Here is a 19,312-nt window from a genome sequence, read left to right as displayed (position 1 = left end):
GACAGATTGAACAAATGGACACGATTTGGAACGTGGAATGTCCGTACGCTTTTGGACAAGTGTGTAAATAATTTAAAAAAAATAATCTGCTCTTTATGGGCATTTGCGAAACCAGATGGCCTGAATCTGGGGAGTTTGCCACACCACATGGCCTAATTCTCATATACTCCGGCAGACCAACACATCAACCAAAAATTAGTGGGTTAGGCATTCTCTTATCAAGAAAGGCAAAAGATAATCTACTCCTAGGAGTTGATTAGTCCAGTATTTACAGTAGCCTCTGTAAATACTGGACTTGAGAGGGCAAATGGACAAGGTCATGGTAGAATGACCGAAAATGGAGAGCTCTTCCTGGAAACATTAGTGAAGAATAAATTGGTCATTGGTGGAACGTTATTCACTCACAAAAAGCTGTACAATGTTACCTGGATCTCCCCAGATAACGTCACCGAAAATCAAATCGACCATATTGCCATTAGCCGAAAATGGAGAGGCTAGATGGCCTTAACAAGCCTTAAAGAGCCTACTGCGCAGTGACCATCACCTTTTAATTAGCATAATTCGTTTGAAAGCCCAAAGAAAGTATATCGTCGATAATTTGAAGAACTCAACAATAAAAAATAACTACATAGATTCTCTCTACGAAAATAATGAATCTCTGACAATACTTGGAAACTCATATCCGAAAGAAGTGACACAAAGGGGTTTTTGAATACCGCTAGCACATATAATCTCTCAAGTCATCAATAAAAGGCTATCAGCAGCACTCGATCCGCTTTTTCGCAATGAACAGGTTGATTTTCGTCCCCGCAAATCATGCATTAATCATGTCAACAGTTTACGGATCATAATTGAGCAATCTTGTTGAGTGTAGCATGCCGCTCTACTTGATATTCATCGGCTTTGAGAAAGCATTTGATATGCTTTCCCATTCAGCCATATTGTTAAGGCCCTATATCACAACGCAGACTGTCGAATTCTTAATGGTGGCTGTATTGGTGACTCATTCAGAATTAAAAATGGAGTGAGACAAGACTGTGTTCTGTCGCTCCTACTTTTTAATATCGTCCTGGACAACATAATGAGAAGAGTCTCGTAGGAACAGAGGGGAATAACTTGGGGATTCAACAGAAGGCTAGAAGATCTCGACTATGCCGACGACATATGTCTACTATCCCACAACTTCAATGATATGCAGGTTAAAATCAATGCAGTACAAACTGTAGAATTAATGCTTCTAACAACAGAGCATTCGGAATTGACGAGAAGAATCAAGAAGGCGTATCAACGTTCGGCTATCTCGGAAGTCTTCTGACTATAACAGGTGGTTCTGCAGACGACGTTAGAAAGCGAATTAAAGAGATCAGCACATACATATTTCGAAAAGAACCAAGATAAACATATTAAATTCCTGCATAACATCATCTATTCTTTATGAATGTGAATCGTGAAATGCAGCGCAGAAGCACAGGTCTTCATAAATCGCTGCCTGCGGATAATTTTAAAAATATTCTGACCAGTTACGGTATCAAATGAAATGCTATGGGTGCAAACCTCCCAAAACGCCGAACATGTCGAGATCCGAACAAAAAAATGGTTGACAATGTCATAACACAATCTATCGAATAGAGCCCACAAGGAAGCCGTAGAAAAGGAAGGCCATCACACACCAGCAAAAATCAATTTTGAAATGCCTATAACTCGGAAATTATAAGAGATAAATAGCACATGCAAGCATGTTTTTTCAAGATCGTTTTCCAAAAATATAAAAATGGTTGGTGTTTAAAAGTTTTACATGTCGAAGGTGTCCTACTTTGAGCTCACATAGCGCCGCCCCTGGAGCATTTGTAGGGACCATTTCTAGAATAACAAATCTGATTATTATATTTATCTTAACCTTTACTCTTCTAGCAATACTGTATCCCCTATTCGACTAGAATCTAACCTTTGTTGTCTAAGTTGTTTTATTATTTTTCGTGCTTCTAAAACAGATTTTGTTACCATCTCATGATGTTTGTTTTGTATCTAGTGTTTGTTTTTTTTTTTCATTTTGCCTTCAACTACAATAGTTTGGCATGTTAAATAGTTTCGTTACCATTTGCTACTGCTAGTTTGAACTATGTATTGTTTTTTTTGTTTGCAATTTCTGTTTCTTCTTCTGTTGATTGTTTGTTGTTCGTTACCAAATTGTCATTTTCACACTTAATGAAAATTGTTATAACTTTGTTAAGACATCGGGAATTTGTTTACATGTTTGTTGTTCATTTTTGGTAACTACACACTAATATCTCATTAACACACAGGATAACAAATATATTAGGATACAATTTGTAAAATATAAAATGTAGTAAAAGCGATTTAACCTATTTTATTAAGTGGGTCACTCAGAGAGTCATGCGTTTAAGTTTAGACCTTTTAAGTATAAACTAAAAATTATATTCTTATTCCGCTTCTTGTAAATCCCCTTCACGGTATAATTTTTAGCTTGTATATATCGATCTACAATTCCTAATAGGTTTTCTAAGCCATTGAAACCTGGCGATGGGGCAGGTCACTTCAAAACATGTACCTTAGATCGTACCTCCAAAAAAAATTCTCCGTACACCCCCTAATAAAATGCAGTTCTGCAAGACAGTTTGTAATGTATTTCTGCAAGGCAGTTATGAAATATTTTTTTTGCCGAATGTAGAGGGTCTTTTTACATTTTTCGTTATATCTTTGGCATTTACAGTCGGATTTTCTCTAAGGGCCATTGACCTCAAGTATCCTGTTTTACTATTTATCCACCAGATCTTTGTTCCTAACACCCTAATGTCAAAAAATTAAAGCTCGCAAGAAATCATTAAACTTTTGCTAACGAAGAAATTCAATATTACCTCCAGAAAAGTCTGCATTTGCCGTCGGATGTATAAGTATGATGTAATAGGGTGGTACATTAGGGTGGTAGGAACAAAGATCTGGTGGATAAATATTAGATCGGGATACTTGAGATCAATGGTCATTAGAGAAAAACATTGTTCTACCCGAGACAAAAATCATTGATCACTTTAAGATCCGATTGTAAATTGCAAAGATATAACGAAAACTGTAAAAAGGGGGTGTACGGAGCACTTTTGTTTTTTTCTTGTAAGGTGGTACACTCCAATGTACCTCATTGGATTGCTAATACTCAGTTACAACCCTAAATGTATGTTTTGGATCATTGTCCTGCTAAATCCTGCAAACTAAGGCCATATTTTCCTCAGCGTATTGATACATTACATCGTTTAAAATGTATCTGTATTCCAGTCCAGTCATTGTATATTTTATGATATGAATTGGACCCATATCTTGACCTGAAAAAAAGCGCCACACCATGATATTTCCACCGAGAATCTTGATTGTCGTATTTGTGTACTAGGGGTTCAGTCTCTTTCTCTTCTGTACTGCCTGTTCCACGATGTCGAAAGAAAAATGATCCGAAAAAAATTTGTATGAAAAACCAATTTCGGATACTATGTTCTAAAGTGAAAAAGTATCCCATTCTGCTTCGATCGAAACAGATAGTAGTCGGACGGGGCAAGGTCTGGACTATAAGACGGGTGAGACAAAACTTCCCAACCACTTCTTTCGAAATAGTTTTTAACAGGTATTACAACATGTGGCTTGAGCTATGTATTTACTCTTGTCAGTTAACAACATACTGTTACGTTTTAACCTTTTCAAAACGTTGGTTTATTTCCTTTAAATAAACCGGCTACTTCTGATTGCAAATAAAAGCCGTTTAGTAGTTTAAAAATTGTAACAACTCTTTATTTATTTAAAATGTACAACAACAGAATTAAATACTCACTCAATGTTTTTTTATACACGTTTACAAATTCGCAGAAATACAGACACACTTTATAATGTACACGAATTCACTTTAAAATACAGCACACTTTAAGGCACTCAGTTGATGTTTATTCGAAAGGCGTCTCTGATAAACTCACTAACGACTGCAACCTCTGCCACTATTTATAACACTGCCATCTGCACTCTAGATTGTTCTTTAACTGTCAAAGCTCGTATATTCTAGAGCTTTCTAATACATACGCCTTCTGTGGTGAACTTTTTACAATGTTCTTTAACTGAATATTCGAATTCGAATATACGGTCGCAGCATTTGCAAATCCCGCATTTTTGAGTCATACACCCAATAGGTCGCGTGCATTCCTTCTATATGAAATATTATTGTGTTGAATTTTTTCTGTATACCAAAAATTTTATGAATTTTATGCTCTTTAAAGTAATTTTCGGAAGTGGGCTTTATATGGGAGCTGTGTTCAATATGAATCGATCCGCACAGAATGTTTAGGTGGGATGTATTTGTATATAAAACTTATTTGAGGAGCAATTTGTTTGGATATCTATATTTCGGGAGGACATTTTTATAATGTAGCAGTTGGGACAATTCAGACCCTTCACCAAATTATACTTTGAAATAAAAATTTTAAATATTTTTAAGTAAACAAATATTTTTTTAATTTTCATTTCAAAATATTTTTGAATTTTTTTAGTAAAAAATTTTTTTTTTCAAAATTAATTTTTTAAAGTTTTCTCAAAACTAATTTTTTAAAAAAAATTTTTTATTATTTTTTTAGTGATAATTTTATGCCAAACATTTTTTTCAAAAATTTTTTTTTAAAATTTTTGCAATTTTTTTTTTAATTAAAGTTTTGTAGACATGAACAATTAATTCGGTCTCTATAATTTCTTGTTATAACCGCGTCTTCACTATCGTCGAACAAAAATTCACGACATAACGTTTTAAAAGCTTCACTAGTTATAACAATATGAATTTGTAAGGAGATAGTTTAAATTGTTGACAAGCTTATCAAAATTTGCTTTGTAAAAATAGAATTTACAGTTTTTGTGGAACGAAAGAGCATAATTATTTGCAAAATCTTTGTAAATTACACTTTTCAATATTAACTTTGCACTTTGAACAAATGAACGTACGTTGAACAGAAATTGCAAAGAGAATATAAAATTGCAAAAACTTTGCAAATTACACTTATCAATTTCAACTTATCACTTATCAAATTTTATAGTTCTGAGGAACATAAAGTTTGGCAAATTAACCAAAAATTTGATAAGTGCAAAGTGAAAAGTTGATAAGTTGTTTTATGGAATAGGGCCCAGTACTTTGCTCACATGTTTACAGGAACCAGCCAGAAGAACGTACACCGTTAAACCGACTCAGAAAGTTTGTGAGTAGATCGGTATATTTTAAATGGACAAAAAGGACTACAATGGTATGATGGAGGATTTTATATGCTTAGAAAAAATTAAAAAAAGAACCGAGAAATTGGATATCCTTTATCATGCCTTACTTTCGATTTCTCCAACATCTACAATCAGTGAGACATTTTTTTAAGTCATGTTTTGTTAAAACAAAAACAAAATAGTTTAAAATTAGATCATTTATATTCTTTTTTAAAATATTATTTCAAAAAAAAATTCACATGTGTATATATATTTATTTATTGTTTTGTTGAATTACTATGTTTTGTTTGTTTTTGTTCTTTTTATTAACAAAACGCTTGTGTGTATAAGTACGCAAAATTCGAGTTTTTATTTTCAATTTATTATTAACCGATTAAATCTAGACTCCGATTAATTATTTGCTCGATTAAACCAGAAACCCGATTATTTGAAAACCCTAGTAAGAAGTACTGTTTTGGAAAATTTAAATTACAGAATATAATTTTCAAAAAAGGTATTACATGTATATACACTGTATAGAGTTGTACCAATTTGAATTAAAATTAACTAAAACGCTTTTCACAAAAACTAGAGGTATTTTCTGAATCACTAAAAAATATAGTTTTAAACAAAATTCACATGGATACGGAAACAATGGCTTATTCTATCATTATATTATGCTCCATCTATACGTCAAATTGAAAATCAAAATGTCATGTTGCCACACAAATTAACATAACTTTCGTAAAAAATGTCAAAAATGTGTTAACACAGGGCAATTCACTTAATTTTAAAACAGTAGTCAGTCAGCCATTAATTAATAACGGCCATTTCAAAGAAACCAACTAAAATGACATCATGTTTTTATTATTACACAATTACATAATTTTTGATGAAATCAAACAATTTATTAAACTTTTTCAAAGAATGTTTATAACAAAAAATGTTCTTATATTAAACCTGTATAAGTTCCGTTAATGTTAAATTTTTAATTTATTTTAGATTTAAGTTTATTTTAATATTTTTCCTCTTTAAATATTTTAGCCCCGGAAGCAAAGACAGATTAACATTTATGTTAACACTAATAAATACAAAGAAATATCAATTCCACTTTGAAAGCGTTTTCATTGCGAAAGAAATTTTCGTTTTACTTTTTCTGAAGAAGCAAAATGCGGAATTAATTCTACTTCCGATCGAAATGGAATTCTGTGACAGGACTGTAAATCTTCACCCACTTTATAAAACTCAATTGGTTCGTTATCTTTCATATCGTCAAAATAGTCAGAATCACCTGCCCAGCACAAACCCAATTCGTTTTTCACAACAACTTCTTGCCAAAATTCAAAATATTTTTTTTTCAAAAGTTCATCTCTCACTTTCGGTATCCAATCATTGTAGTCCCAGGGACAATAAAATACAGCATCTCGTTTATACTTTTCTAAAAGTTCGGCTGCCGTCTTACTGTTTTCAACTGTTAATGAGGGTTCACCAAACAAAAGCAGCCACACCATATCTCTTGCCTGTGAAAATGTATCCAAAAAGGAATTTTCATCGTAGTCACCAGCATAGACAGGTGAACTCTCAGTTTTCATATTATATACGTAATCCTCTACTGGAGATCTTAGCGATATTTTCTTTAAAGTTTTAGTTACAGGAACATTGGAAGATTCTACTAATTCTACTGTATTGTTTTGTTGTAATTTCGCTAGATCTTTGGCAACAGTTGTAGCCATTTTTATGATAAATGCCGGTATCAGTTGATGAATTGTTTGGATTATTTTGAATTGCTGAGTATTTCATAAATTATTTCGTTTTGTTACTCAAAAATAAACAAACAAAAATATGGCGAAAACAGAGTGAGTCATAAAATATTTTAATGATATATTTTCTTCAGTGTTGCTTATTATAAGATTTAAATCGCTTAAACTAATACCCTGCCCAATATGGTGGTGTAGGGTATAAAAACGATTAAATTTACTATTTTTTCATAGAAAACCATATAAATTTTAATTTGGCTTATAAATATAAATTTGTATGTATTAAAAAGTGAAATATATTAATCAAAATTCACTTGGATACGGAAACAATGGCTTGTTCTATCATTATATGCTCCATCTATACGTCAAATTGAAAATTAAAATGTCAGGATGTCACACAAATTAACATAACTTTGGAAATAAATGCCAATGTGTTAACACAGGGTAATTCACTTAATTTTAAAACAGTATATTTATATATTTTAAACAGTAGTCAGTCAGCCATTAATTAATAACGGCCATTTCTTAGAAACCAACTAAAATGACATCACTTTGTTTTTATCACATAATTACACAATTTTTTATGAAATCAATCAATTTATTAAACTTTAAGAAAGCAATTTTATTGTTAATCACCCCTATCCTGTAAGTCGTTATCGACACAAAGTCACGTCGACACCAAAAAAATGTCAATGTTTCGTCGATATCGATAAAAAAAAATGGTTACTATTGACAGAATTTTTTAATTTTATATGTAATAGTCATTTTACCCTAGAGCACATCTAACATCTACCATCAATTTGCAAAGATGTTAACATCTTCCCTTAACAATTACACAGGACTTGGAACTCCACATCTTTAAAAAATATTCCATCTCATTTTGCTCCACGTAACATCTTTCTATTATTTTTCAACATCTTTCATACGTAAGTGTAAAAACCCTTTTAGTCGAGTGTACCATTTTTTTGGTGTCGACGTGACTTTGTGCCAACAACGACTTACAAAATAGGTGTAAATATCAGTTGGTAATAAATAAATAAATAAATAAATAAATAAATGTGTATAAATGCAATTGAGATTCTGTATAGCTATGCTTGTAAATAAATATTTTATTTACCTATCTATTGTTTGATTAAATCCTCACCCATTTTATAAAACTCAATTGGTTTGGGATCTTCCATATCGTGAAAATAGTCAGAATCACGTGCCCAGCACAAACCCAATTCATTTTTCACTACAACATTTTGCCAAAATTCAAAATACTTTCTTTTTAAAAGTTCATCTCTCACATTCGGTATCCAATCGTTATAGTCCCAGGGACAATAAAAGACAGCATCTCGTTTATACTTTTCTAAAAGTCCGGCTGCCTTCTTACTGTTTTCAACTGTTAATGAGGGTTCACCAAACAGAAGCAGCCACACCATATCTCTTGCCTGAGAAAATGTTTCCAAATAGGAATTTTCATCGGTGTCGTTATCATCATAGTCAGGTGCACTTTCAGTTTTCATATTATATACGTAATCCTCTACAGGTGTGCTTATGGATATCTTCTTTAAAGTTTTGTTAGTTACAGGAACATTGGAAGATTCTACTAATTCTTCTGTATTGTTAAGTTGTAACTTCGCTAGGACTTCGGTAACAGTTGTAGCCATTTTTATGATAAAAGCCGGTGTCAGTTGATGAATTGTTTGGATTATTTTAAATTGCTGAGTATTTCGTAAATTATTTCGTTTTGTGACTCAGAAATAAACAAACAAAACATATGGCACAGGGTACACTTAGAAAGGTGACTGCATCACTACAACAATACAAAAACAAGTGTGCCCTGATATGGCTAAAACAGAGTGAGTCATAAAATATTGTAATGATATATTTTCTTCAGTGTTGCTTACTATAAGATTTAAATCGCTTAAACTAAATTCCATAGAATTAAACCTTTAAAAATACATTCATAAAATGTGGTTACAGTTCTTGGCAGTTGCAAAACAGTGAAAACTATTAAATTTTACAAGAATGAAGACTAAAGCAGAAAGAATATGTAATTAATTCAATATTTATATTCGAATTTTTTTTCGCTTAATAAGTAAAAATGGTTAGAGTCAAGATTTGCGAAAATTTAGACACCAAATAATTTTAGATTTCCGTACTAGATTAAACAAAAAACTACCTGTCATAAATATTTAATAATAAATCAGCCGTTTCCAAACTTATAAACAAATTTCGTGAGACAGGTACTATATAAACTCAACACTTGGGCAGAAGGAATCGAAAAACTACTATGAGACAAAATAATTTGATAGCAAATCTGACAGACGACTTTTATCGAATTTTCGAATTATAAATAACGTTTTTCCTAACTATAAGTTCATTTCGAATTTGTTAAGCAAAATGTGGACTCTGAAAGGAATTTACCTCAGAAATGACATTTAAAATTATTCATAAACAGGGCGCCACAAAACTGCGTAAAATAACATGAAAAACTCCTCTTAAATAACAGGGCGTCACATACAAAAATTATTTTTAAAACAAAAGCCAAGCTTTCAAATATTAACGGTCACTTAATTTTTACTGCGTAATATGATGTCATATCATTAGTACAAACATACATAATTATTTAAACAACTGAACAATTATTGCTTTATTTTTAAACTATGGGAATTATTCTGAATCATTTGAATTACCAGCAATGAGGAAATTAAATATTTTGTACATAGGTATATTATTAATTAAACAATTTTATTGTTTATTTATTATTAACTGGTGTATAAAATACAGGGATAAATATTTATATGTGTATAACAAAAAGAGATTACTATAGCTAGCCTCGTAAATGAAAAAGCAATTATTTTTTCTGTTTTTTGATAAAATCCTCGCCCACTTTATAAAATTCCTTTGGCTTGGTATCTTCCATATCATCGAAAAAGTCAGAATCTCGAGCCCAGCACAAACCCAATTCCTTCTTCACTATTACGTCTTGCCAAAAATCAAAATACTTTCTTTTTAAAAGTTCATCTCTCACTTTTGGTATCCAATCATTGTAGTCATAGGGTCCATAGAAACATGCGTCTCGCTTATATTCCTCTAAAAGTTCAGCGGCTTTTTTAGCGTTTTCGGCACTTAATTTATTTTCCCCAAACAAAAGCTGCCATACCATATCTCTAGCTTCGGCAAATACTTGCTTGTAGCCATCCTCATCGTCACCATCAATTTCGCCCTGAGCTTCCACATTATGTTTGTAATCGTCTAATGGTGTTTCTGTAGATATTTTTTTTAAGGTCTTGTCAGTTTTTGCCGGCTCTGTGTGTAGCAGTGAAGAAGCTACTAAATCAGCAGCGTTCTGAGCAGCACCCACAGCTTTGTTTTTTAACCAAGGTGCCTCACAATCGCCATACTTGTAAAAGTTAGCTGGTTCAGGATCTTCCACGTCATCAAAAAGATCAGAATCTCTAGCCCAACAGGGTCCCAATTCTTTTTGTACGACTTCATTCTTCCAGAAATCCAACATTTTCCTCTTTAATAATTCATCTCTCACCGTAACAATCCATTTGTTGTATTCGGCAGCTTGATAGAAACAAGCATCCTCCTTGTGCATTTTCAATAATTCCGCAGCTTTTTCCAATTGTTCTTTTTGTGGAGGACTTTTATCATCGAACAGCATTTTCCATACAGTTTCCCTGGTAGCGGCAGATATTTTTTCCCAGCATTCATTGTAGACATCATTGGGCATTATGACATCAGCCTTCATTTTTTCATCCAACAATTTGACATAATCCTCTACGGGATTATTTAGAGATAATTTTGCGTCAAATTTTGCAAATGATGCACCGACTTTTTTGGTAGCCATTATTTTAATTAACGCCGGTCCCACTGGTTCAATTGTTTGGATTACTTTAAATTGCCGATAGATATGTACAAAAGATTTCGGTTTATGACGCAAAAGAAAACAGAACATAAGCACAAAGAGAAACACAAACAAAACAGATGTCCAAAACAGAGTGAGTCATAATATGTTAGCGAGAATTTTGTACCGTGTTGCCAAATAGTGATTTAAACTGGGAGAATATACAATTGATAATATTAAAATATCTTGAGTTAAAGCCCTGCCTATACTTCATCATAACAATAAATAACGTTTGTTGTCAAGACAAAGTAGTCAGAACAAAAGCACTATCAATTTTGTCATAACGAAGCAATAATATTGATAAATGGACTCGCGTGAACAAAACATACCAGAAAACAAACTTTTTACAATATATTTATGAACAGTTGTATAAAACCGTAAACCAGAAAAAAGGCATAAAATACGTATTTTTGCAACCATACATGTAGTATTTGTTATTAAAAAAGTATGTTATTTTTTCCAAAATAAAATTAACATTATATATATAGTTTTTCATTATTAAAACCGATATCTTTCGTGGTGCCAAAAAACGACTAATGCATTTCGATAGGGCAATGTCCTAGGAACCACGCTAAGGTGTTGTCACTTTCGAAAAATTAGCCGTTTACAGGGTATACCATATAAAGTTGTAAAAAGAGTAATATTATATATATATAGTTTTTCATTCCTAAAACCGATATCGTTCGTGGTGCCAAAAAACGACTAATGCATTTCGATAGGGTAATGTCTTAGGAATCACGCTAGGGTGTTGTCACTTTCGAAAAATTAGCCGTTTACAGGGTATACCATATAAAGTTGTAAACAGAGTAACACTATATATATATAGTTTTTCATTCCTAAAACCGATATCGTTCGTGGTGCCAAAAAACGACTAATGCATTTCGATAGGGCAATGTCCTAGGAATCGCGCTAGGGTGTTGTCACTTTCGAAAAATTAGCCGTTTACAGGGTATACCATATAAAGTTGTAAAAAGAGTAATATTATATATATATATTTTTTCATTCCTAATACCGATATCGTTCGTGGTGCCAAAAAAGGCTAATGCACTTCGATAGGGCAATGTCCTACAAATCACGCTAGGGTGTTGTCACTTTCGAAAAATTAGTCGTTTACAGGGTATACCACATAAATGTGTAAAAACCGTAATATTATATATATATAGTGTTTCATTCCTAAAACCGATATCTTTCGTGGTGCCAAAAAAAGACTAAAGCATTTCGATAGGGCAATGTCCTACGAATCACGCTAGGGTGTTGTCACTTTCGAAAAATTAGCCGTTTACAGGGTATACCACATAAATATGTAAAAACCGTAATATTATATATATATAGTGTTTCATTCCTAAAACCGATATCTTTCGTGGTGCCAAAAAAAGACTAAAGCATATCGATAGGGCAATGCCCTAGGAATCGCGCTAGGGTGTTGTCACTTTCGAAAAATTAGCCGTTTACAGGGTATACCACATAAATGTGTAGAAACCGTAATATTATATATATATAGTTTTTCATTCCTAAAACCGATATCGTTCGTGGTGCCAAAAAAAGGCTAATGCACTTCGATAGGGCAATGTCCTACGAATCACGCTAGGATGTTGTTACTTTCGACAAATTAGCCGTTTACAGGGTATACCATATAAAGTTGTAAAAAGAGTAATATTATATATATATATATAGTTTTTCATTCCTAAAACCGATATCGTTCGTGGTGCCAAAAAACGACTAATGCACTTCGATAGAGCAATGTCTTACGAATCACGATAGGGTATTGTCACTTTCAAAAAATTAGCCGTTTACAGGGTATACCACATAAATATGTAAAAACCGTAATATTATATATATATAGTTTTTCATTCCTAAAACCGATATCGTTCGTGGTGCCAAAAAACGACTAATGCATTTCGATAGGGCAATGTCCTAGGAATCGCGCTAGGGTGATGTCACTTTCGAAAAATTAGCCGTTTACAGGGTATATCATATAAAGTTGTCAAAACAGTAACACTATATATGTTATTGTTTTTACAACTTTATATGGTATACCCTGTAAAGGGCTAACTTTTCGAAAGTGACAACACCCCAGCGTGATTCCTAGGACATTGCCCTATCGAAATGCTTTAGTCTTTTTTTGGCACCACGAAAGATATCGGTTTTAGGAATGAAACACTATATATATATAATATTACGGTTTTTACATATTTATGTGGTATACCCTGTAAACGGCTAATTTTTCGAAAGTGACAACACCCTAGCGTGATTCGTAGGACATTGCCCTATCGAAATGCTTTAGTCTTTTTTTGGCACCACGAAAGATATCGGTTTTAGGAATGAAACACTATATATATATAATATTACGGTTTTTACACATTTATGTGGTATACCCTGTAAACGGCTAATTTTTCGAAAGTGACAACACCCTAGCGTGATTCGTAGGACATTGCCCTATCGAAGTGCATTAGCCTTTTTTTGGCACCACGAACGATATCGGTTTTAGGAATGAAAAAATATATATATATAATATTACTCTTTTTACAACTTTATATGGTATACCCTGTAAACGGCTAATTTTTCGAAAGTGACAACACCCTAGCGTGATTCCTAGGACATTACCCTATCGAAATGCATTAGTCGTTTTTTGGCACCACGAACGATATCGGTTTTAGGAATGAAAAACTATATATATATAATATTACTAAATGAATATAATATTATTATATAAAAAACGTTAAGGCCAGGTAACTTATCAAAATTTTAAACATAGTTAAGCTTAATCAATGTTTAAATAATTTTTTTGTATGGAAAAAATATATTTAAACATTAACTATGTTTAAAATATTGATAAGTTATCAGGCCTAAGTGCTATAAAAAATGTTGTGTAATATTGCTTTTTTATTATACAATATTTCATTAATTAATTAAATATCAGAAGTGACTAATATAAAATTAGGTTCCTGAAGTGTTTTTCTATTGATTACCGTTTAAAAAAATTTAATTCGTCCTAAGTTGTCGTGGTGGCAAATGCTGAAAGTTACCTCTATTTTTGTCACGTTTTGTTTACATTTATTGTTATGTATTGTTACGCACGTGTTTTTTGGTAACAACAACAACATGCATTAGTTTACTATACTACACTTTTAAATAGTAGTGGATACAAAAATACTGCTACTATTTTATGCAGCTCTGAAAAAAAGTGTGTTTTAAAAGTATGTTTTGTTCACATCGATGATAAATGGGCACTATACCTGATAATATTTTATCTTGACAACCATTTTGACGTTTATCAAAACAAAACTGTATCAGGTATAGACATATGGTAAAAATGTGATACAATTCGTAAACCTACATTAATTCATATGAGAACGAATAAGTGTGAAGAATAAAAAACAAAAGCTATCCAACAAAAGGTATAAATCAAGTTCGTTCAAACAGCTTGAATTTTAGTAATTTTGTTAGTTTTTATAGCTCTCATAATAATGAGCACAAAAACGTTAACATTTTAGCGCGAGTTTAGGAATTTAAAGTTAAAATGATCTGATCAGTATGGGTATCATTGGATATTGATTTAAAATAATTTTTATAGGTTATATAATATGATACAGTTTAAATACATTGTGAACTAAATACTTCTCTTTGAATTTATATGATAGTACTTTATACAATTTTGATATACAGCAAAAGTGAGTTTAGACCTTTCGTCTGGCCAAAGGCTTGCAATACAAAAAATATGAATTTTTAACAGGAAAAAAAATTATGAAAATATAAACTGTTAATGGGATCTTGATTTGTTTCGTTTTTAAATATACAATAAATCGCTATGTTGGCATATTCAATAGTTGTGTAGCCATCAATTAGGAATTTCTATCCCCGCATTAACAGCTGCATCGTGTTCTACAATCCGGCAACATTACGTTTGTTTAAACAATTGTGCACAATTTCACAATATTATTGTTTATAAATTTTTAAAACAAAGTTTATTTGAAATAAATTTAAAAAATGGCATATAATAAGGTAAATAACATAAATTATTAATAATAAACATGTTTATTGGCTTAAGTTATATTAAAACAATATTTTTGGGTAATGAATAAAAAGATAAAGGGCGGGAACTAATGTTTAATAATTTCTGCATCGTCTATGCGCCGGGAAATGCGTTTTAGGCCAATATTTTTAATTATTTAATAATTTATTATTAGGGAATAGGTATTAGTATTAATATTAACTCTGTACTTGTAAAATTTTAATCTTTCTAAAATCTTTGTATTTTTATTTAAATCTTGTATACTAAACTAACTCCTCTATCTTTCCAGGAATATATGATTTTCGTTCTAGATGTTCGTCAAAGTACTCCAGAGGAATTTAAACAAAAATCAATTAAATGCTGTTCTGAAGTTATTAAACGCAAAGTAAATTAACTACTGAAGTTATTAACAATTTCATGCTAACTTTTAGCTCTTTTCTTTTTAGATCTGTTGTGCTAAGAAAGATTACATGTCTTTTGTATTAGTGGGCACTAAACGTACCTATAATGATGTAAATACCAATGAATCCCACGATGGCTATTTAAATATCGTTCAATATGCTGGGGAAATGGAAATGCCATGTTGGCAGTTGTTAATGAATTTTTATCAATTTGTCAATGAAACGGCGGCGGATAAAGGCGAATGGCTGGATGCCATAGTGGTGGCTTTTAGCATGTTAAAAGCTGGCTCAGAGTAAGTTTTAGATGAATTTATTTGAAAGACAGCTTTGATTTTCCTTATATTAATTACAGATGTAAGAAAGTACAACGCTTGAGAATGGTATTGTTTTATGATTTTAATGACGGTATAAATTCCTATGATTGCTTTGAAGACGTAACTAAAAGTCTATTGGAACACAATATAGACTTAATAGTGGTGTAAGTGTTAAACGAAATTTACAATGATTAATACTAAAAATCTGAATTTTCCCACAGTTCTCCAAATATTGCTTATATTGATAATGAAGCCAATAACTTTTTACCGCAAGCCATATTTAACTCTGACAAAAGAAGCCAACAACAAGTAGAAAATGAAAAATATGCCTTGCGCTTAGTACACGAATGCAATGCTAAATTAAGTAATCCAAAGGAAGCCGAGTTTTTTATATCTAAAAGTGATAACAAACGCCCTTGGACCTGGAACAGCGAACTACGTATTGGTACAAAGATTGCAATTAAAATAACGGGAATTATTGCAGCCAAAAATGAATGCACAATAAAATTGAAAAAAGTCTGGAATGAAGCGGACGAAGTTCTGACACGTGATTGGGCTTACTCTATAGAGGGCAACAGAATAACACCGAATGAGGATGATTTAATGGAAGGCTACATGTTGGGTGGCACCCCAATACCCTATGATGAATCAGCGAATGATGATAAAATAAAACTACCTCCTGGTTTGACATTTATGGGTTTTATACAACGCAAATCCGTATATGATGAATATTACAGTGGTGACACAGTTTATATGGTTTTACATCGACGTGGTGAAACACGATCGGCGAAAATAATCAATGCTTTAGTGCGGGTACTGTTGAAAGCCGATAGAGCTATATTGTGTTGGAAAGTGTACAGTGAAAAGTTCAATAAACCGAGAATGGTGATTTTGATGCCAAATGAGGTAAGTCACAAATTTGTATATTTTTGAAGGTAATTTTAAGTGTGGTTAAACATTAATTTAGGGCTCAATAAAATGACAAATTAATTAAAGAAAATTTAATAATTCATTAAAATCTTAGTTCAGAATTAAAAATTACAGAAATTCATTCCATATAACCATTCCCAACATAACACATTATTTTGCTCCTTTCAAAGCTTTTATTTGAATAGAATTTATTTATTCATTGGAATTTTTAATATTTGTTATTTTAAATCTAATAGAAATTTAATAAAAATATTTTTCTTCATTAAGTTTTGTTTTGATTTTAATCATTTACAATAAGGAATTGAATTTAATATAATTAAAGTATTTACTAGAATTATTACCAGGAATTAGTTCGTAATGATTTCTTTAATGGAATGGTTAAGAGAAAAAATTAATTTGATTTTGAAAATTAAATTAATAATACAATAAATTTGTTAATTTAATTAAAAATTCAATTATATAATTGCACTTAATTTTTTCATAAATGATAAACTGCTCATTTAATTTATTTTCTAAATTTTTCTTATTTTTAGCTCAAAGATGACAGCCCTGCTTCGTTCTACATGTATGAGGTGGCTTACTACGAACAATATCATTTCTTTGAGTTTCCCAAATTAGCTTCTAAAAAAACCGAATGCTCTGAAGAGCAATTAAATGCCATTGATAATCTGATCGATAGCATGGACTTAACACTCGACTCTAATGATCCTCAAAAGCCCAGAGAGACACGTCAAAAAGATTTATTACCATTCGACAATCTTCCCCATATTTTCGAGAAAAACTTTATAGATTTAATGGAACGTAAGATACTTTGCAAGGCCAGTGAAGAGGATGAATTTTTTGATGAAATTTTAAAAGATAAAAATTTTGCCGAAATCTTCTGGAAAGTTCCCGATCAAATTGAGGAACAGGCCAAAGAGGCGGCAAAAGAGGTCAAAAGATTGTTCCCCTTGAAAGTTAGTGATGCTTGGCTGGAAAAAGCTAAAGCTGAAGAAAGAATTAAGATTGCGCGACTAACTCAGACAGTAGATGATATGGCCTCTATATCGGCCAGTCAACTATCATTTGATCATGTTCGTTCTTCGACGCCAGCCGATGACTTTGAGCAATTACTTAAAGCCTGTGTATTCCCAATTAAAAATAGTACACAGCGTGATGTGAAATTTAACCATTATGCTTCACAAATACGTGTGGTAATAAAAGATCTGATATTTAAACCCAAATCATTTGGCGACATAAATTTGGATAAAATCATTTCGGCTTTAACGGTATATCGTAAACGTTGTTTCATCTTTAATGCCTTCGATGATTATAATACTTGGATTTCTTCGATAAAGACCGAAGTTGTAAATCGTCGTATGATAAAGTTTTGGCATGAAGTTATTGTACGTCATGAATTGGGTTTATGCTTTATTGGCGAGCCTTCGTTGGATGAGCAGATTAAGGAAAAAGAATTTTACAGTTTGGAATTTAGCGATAGTGATGTAGCACAAATGGAAATGAATGATTCTGATATGGATAATTTGCTGGCAGATTTACCTTAAATAAGATTTTTTTTAATATACATATTTATCTTTATACATTAAATAAAATTTTATAATTGTTAGTGGTCAGTTTTTTTTAAGGGGATTTTAAAATTACTTTTCCAAATTTGAGACATAATTTCGTCTAAACTAATCTTATGAAATTACCTTTGCCAATGCTACAAAATTCTAGATAACAATTCAATCACAACCATAAATGTGGTAGATGTGTATATGAAAAATCTAAAAATACAGATTTTCACTTTTTTTTACATAAAACTGAATTTGAATATACAAATATTGGTTAAAAACAAGTAAGGAAGTATGGTCGGTCAAGCCCGACCATATAATACCCTACACTAAGTAAAAGAGCAAAAACATTTTTCATTTAAAATTTCAATAATTTATATTTTTGAGTGATTTTCGGAAGTGGGCCTTATATGGGGGCTATGACCAATTATGGACCGACCATGAAATTAGGTCGTGTGATTTATGTCTATATTAAAGTTAACTATGTTGAATTTTGTGTGTATACCAACATTTTTAAGCGATTTATGCACGTTAAAGTGATTTTCGGAAGCGGGTCTATATGGGAGCAATGACTAATTATGGACCGATCGTAACAAAATTTGGTGACATGAATTTTGTGTATATAAAACTTATTTGTTTCAATAGGCTTGGTTCTTGAGCCGAAAAAATAATATGTACCAAATTTCATCGAAATATCTTCAAAATTGCGACCTGTACTTTGCGCACAAGGTTTACATGGACAGCCAATCGACTCAGAAAGTGATTATAAGTCGATCGGTATACTTTAAGGAGGGTGTTAGACTAATATTTTTGGGCGTTACAAACATCTGCACAAACGCATAATACCCTCCCCACTATGGTGGTGTAGGGTATAAATATGTTTGCTTAATTATTACTTACCCCCATTAACAGGAAGTCTAGGTGTTATACTGTCGGTTAAAATTATTTTTGTATGAAAACTGTTAGTTAACACCAGAATTCGTGTTAATGGATGTTACATACTTAAATATCATATACATATATGATAATTTCTTCTTTCTAAATCCGCTGAGTAACTTAAAATCAGTGAATATGACTATATTTTAATAGAAAACCTAGCCATATTTTTTTAAACATTAGTTTACACGGTTTTTGAACATAATGCGAAGCATATATGTGTTTATTATTTTAGCCTATACTTCGGGAAATATATTGAAACAAATTCGCGAAAAAAAACTA

The 19,312-nt window shown here is 31.8% G+C and overlaps 3 protein-coding genes across 3 annotated transcripts; 1 reads left to right on the top strand and 2 right to left on the bottom strand.

The window, feature by feature from the left end:
• Positions 1-6,087: 6,087 nt before the first annotated feature.
• LOC135950791 (uncharacterized) lies at positions 6,088-8,728 on the bottom strand. The gene is made up of 2 exons (XM_065500318.1): positions 8,108-8,728; positions 6,088-7,013 (listed from the first exon to the last, which is right to left on the bottom strand). Exons 1-2 carry the CDS (start codon positions 8,633-8,635, stop codon positions 6,351-6,353), a joined length of 1,191 nt encoding a protein of 396 aa, XP_065356390.1. The 5' UTR covers positions 8,636-8,728; the 3' UTR covers positions 6,088-6,350.
• Positions 8,729-9,698: 970 nt separating this feature from the next.
• On the bottom strand, positions 9,699-10,919 carry LOC135951914 (uncharacterized). The gene has a single exon (XM_065501662.1). The coding sequence runs from the start codon at positions 10,825-10,827 to the stop codon at positions 9,826-9,828; it is 1,002 nt and encodes a 333-aa protein (XP_065357734.1). The 5' UTR covers positions 10,828-10,919; the 3' UTR covers positions 9,699-9,825.
• A 3,850-nt stretch (positions 10,920-14,769) lies between these two features.
• Ku80 lies at positions 14,770-18,147 on the top strand. The gene is made up of 6 exons (XM_065500994.1): positions 14,770-14,886; positions 15,186-15,281; positions 15,343-15,590; positions 15,650-15,775; positions 15,833-16,517; positions 17,075-18,147. The coding sequence occupies exons 1-6, from the start codon at positions 14,872-14,874 to the stop codon at positions 18,083-18,085; spliced, it is 2,181 nt and encodes a 726-aa protein (XP_065357066.1). The 5' UTR covers positions 14,770-14,871; the 3' UTR covers positions 18,086-18,147.
• Positions 18,148-19,312: the final 1,165 nt, after the last annotated feature.

This window comes from Calliphora vicina, chromosome 2, assembly GCF_958450345.1.
Source record: "Calliphora vicina chromosome 2, idCalVici1.1, whole genome shotgun sequence".
In the NCBI taxonomy this organism is placed as follows: domain Eukaryota; kingdom Metazoa; phylum Arthropoda; class Insecta; order Diptera; family Calliphoridae; genus Calliphora; species Calliphora vicina.
Note: the sequence above shows the minus strand (reverse complement) of the source record. Positions and strands in the feature narration are given on the sequence as shown.